Source organism: Cebus imitator, unplaced genomic scaffold (genome assembly GCF_001604975.1).
Source record: "Cebus imitator isolate Cc_AM_T3 unplaced genomic scaffold, Cebus_imitator-1.0 Scaffold343, whole genome shotgun sequence".
In the NCBI taxonomy this organism is placed as follows: domain Eukaryota; kingdom Metazoa; phylum Chordata; class Mammalia; order Primates; family Cebidae; genus Cebus; species Cebus imitator.
Window position 1 is genome coordinate 493876 of NW_016107658.1, and position 2776 is coordinate 496651.

Sequence of the window (2776 nt, forward strand, 5' to 3'; positions counted from 1 at the left end):
AAAAAAAAAAAAAAAAACTTGGACTCCTAAGTTTTCCCCAGAGTAGTCAGAGCTGTTGTTGCTGGGTCCAGAGTCTTAAAAAACTGCCTGCTCTCCCACGGACTGGTTAATTTCTACTAATCCATTAAGGTAGATGAAATACTGAAAATCAAGCCCTTGTTTACTTCAAATCATCACAGAACATTTCTGCAAGTGGTTTCTGGGTCCATTTCAGATTTTGGTTTGCATTCTTCTCTGCAGAAGCTGTATAGTTTGCTTAGGTAGCCACCACCGTGTTGTTGAATTGTAGTCCTTTACCTGAGAGTCTAAGAATATCATTAAGAAGATGAAATCATGTTTCATAATAGCTCTTATTTCATTTGTTCATCAAATTACCTCATGTAATTTGGATTGACTTTGGAAAATCTACACATATTGGAGAGGACATAAGGTGATGTTTAGAAATAATTATGTCAAATAAGGTATTGTCTAACTGTACACCCATCATTCTAGTGTGGATTATGGGCAAGATCTTGTGTAATTTAGCCGGTACTACCAGAAGTGGTCAGGAGAGGGAGCAAGAGGAGTTTTTAGTGACTTGGTTTTCTTTTTGCTTTCATGAACTCAAAATTAAGACATGAGTAAAAGCCAGGATGAAGTTCCTGATGAAGTTGAGAACCAGTTTATATTGCGTCTGCCTCTGGTAAGAACTTTTATCTCAGAACAAATATCTCCAGTGCATAATTATAGTTCTACTTGGATTCTGTAATATTTCTATTTCAGGTAGGCTATAAAAACTCAGAACATTTGTTTCCCAGAAATCATGTTCTGTTAAGCAGTCCTATCTTAGCATGTACTTTTTTAGCAGCATTTTTTTCCTCCTGTACATACCACCTATCATGTAGGTTGATTTCCTGGCAAAACAGCTGTGACAATGATGAACCCAGTCACTTATCACCAATACTAACAGACTGTTCCCTGGACAGCCGAGATAAGACTCCTCTGAAATCCTTTCTGTCACCTCAATAGGGGCAGTGAGAAGGGCCACTATTGAGTCTCCTCTCAACACTATTGTGTCTCCTCTAAATTCACCAACATGCAAGACTTTCAAAGCTCATCTCAACAAGTATTTGGCTCTCTCCCCCCACACCGATACCTGTATTCTAGCATTACTTAGTCTAGACAACTATATTAAGGATGAGGTTCAGAAACCTATTTCCCTAATTAGGGTGAATTAATATACCAAGCAAACTGCAACTAGGTAAGCGTTTCTTGAGCAACTACAACAGAAGGGCAGCAGTGAGAGGCAGGATTGTAGAGCTAGGAGAAAGCATTAACTATAGCTACTAAGAGACAATTATGAGATTAGAGTCAGCTTCATCCTAACTTGACTTATACAGTGCACAGTACCTCATGGTACATGGCCTTGCTAGTAACATTGGGGAGGTATAACGTTTTATTTAAGGGAGGACTTTCTTTGACATATCTTTTCTGTTAGCTGCCAAGTTGACGTTTAGTTCTTCTGATTTTTCAATTTACCTCCCTTTTAGGAACACGCTTGTACTGTCAGGAAGCTAATACATTCTCAAAGTGTCGATATTAAGGACAAACTAAAAATTGACTTATCGCGTAAGTAGTTAATATCCATTCACTATACATTGAAAAATAATTTATTAAGGGATTGCTGTGTGCCAGGCACTATACTTGGTACTGAGGATGTGAAAAATGATAGAATATGGTCTCTGACTTAATGGACTCATGCTTTGGAGAGGCTTAAGTCCTCTTATTTTAAGAGGAAAGGAAGTAGGAATATTGCAACTTGAGTTGAGTGATTTTCATAGTGTGTTTAAGGAAACTTGGGGGTCAGCTGTGGGGTTTTCATACTGCTGGTAGTCTCCTATATATAAACTTTATGATTTCTGAACATCCAAGGGAATGACAAATGAATATGCTGTTTTTTGTTTTTGTTTTTGTTTTTGTTTTTTGAGATGGAGTCTTGCTCTGTAGCCAGTCTGGAATGGAGTAGCACAATCTTGGCTCACCACAGCCTCCACCTCCTGGGTTCAGGCGATTCTCCTGCCTCAGCCTTCCAAGTACCTGGGACTATAGGTGCATGCCACCATGCCCAGCTCATTTTTTGTGTTCTTAGTAGAGATGGGGTTTCACCGTGTTAGCCAGGATGGTCTTGATCTCCTGACCTTGTGATCCGCCCACCTTGGCCTCCCAAAGTGCTGGGATTACAGGCGTGAGCCACCACACCCAGCCTATATATTTCTTTCTTTTAAATAATATTTGCTATATTTGCAAATCGTACATGCAATTAGGGGGTTAATATCCAAAATATATAAGGAACTCAAATAACTCAACAGCAAGAAAACAACCTGATTTTAAAATGAGCAAAGGCTCTGAACAGATACTTCTCAAAAGAAGACATACAAGTGGCCAAAACGTTCATGAAAAAATGCTCAGCATCACTAATCATTAGGGAAACGCAAATTGAAGCAACAGCAAGATCACCTCACACCTGTTAGAATGGCTTTTATTAAAAAGGAGAACAATAACAACTGTTAGTGAGGATAAGGAGAAAAGGGAGCCTTTGTACCCTATTGGTGGTAATGTAAATTAATACAGCCATTTATTTATTTATTTATTTTTGAGATGGAGTCTTGCTGTGTCATCCAGACTGGAGTGCAGTGGCATAATCTCACCTCACTGCAACCTCCGCCTCTTGGGTTCAAGTGATTCTCCTGCCTCAGCCTCCTGAGTAGCTAGGGCTAGAGGTGTGCACCACCATGTC

The 2776-nt window shown here is 39.4% G+C and overlaps 1 protein-coding gene across 1 annotated transcript in view; it reads left to right on the forward strand.

Annotated features, from left to right (window-relative positions):
• TAF7L (TATA-box binding protein associated factor 7 like) overlaps window positions 1-2776 on the forward strand; it is a 27223-nt gene that overhangs the window by 6603 nt on the left and 17844 nt on the right. The window contains exons 2-3 of the mRNA XM_037730433.1: window positions 615-682; window positions 1530-1608. Coding sequence (XP_037586361.1) covers window positions 615-682; window positions 1530-1608 — 147 coding nt within the window. The remainder of the gene's footprint in view (window positions 1-614; window positions 683-1529; window positions 1609-2776) is intronic.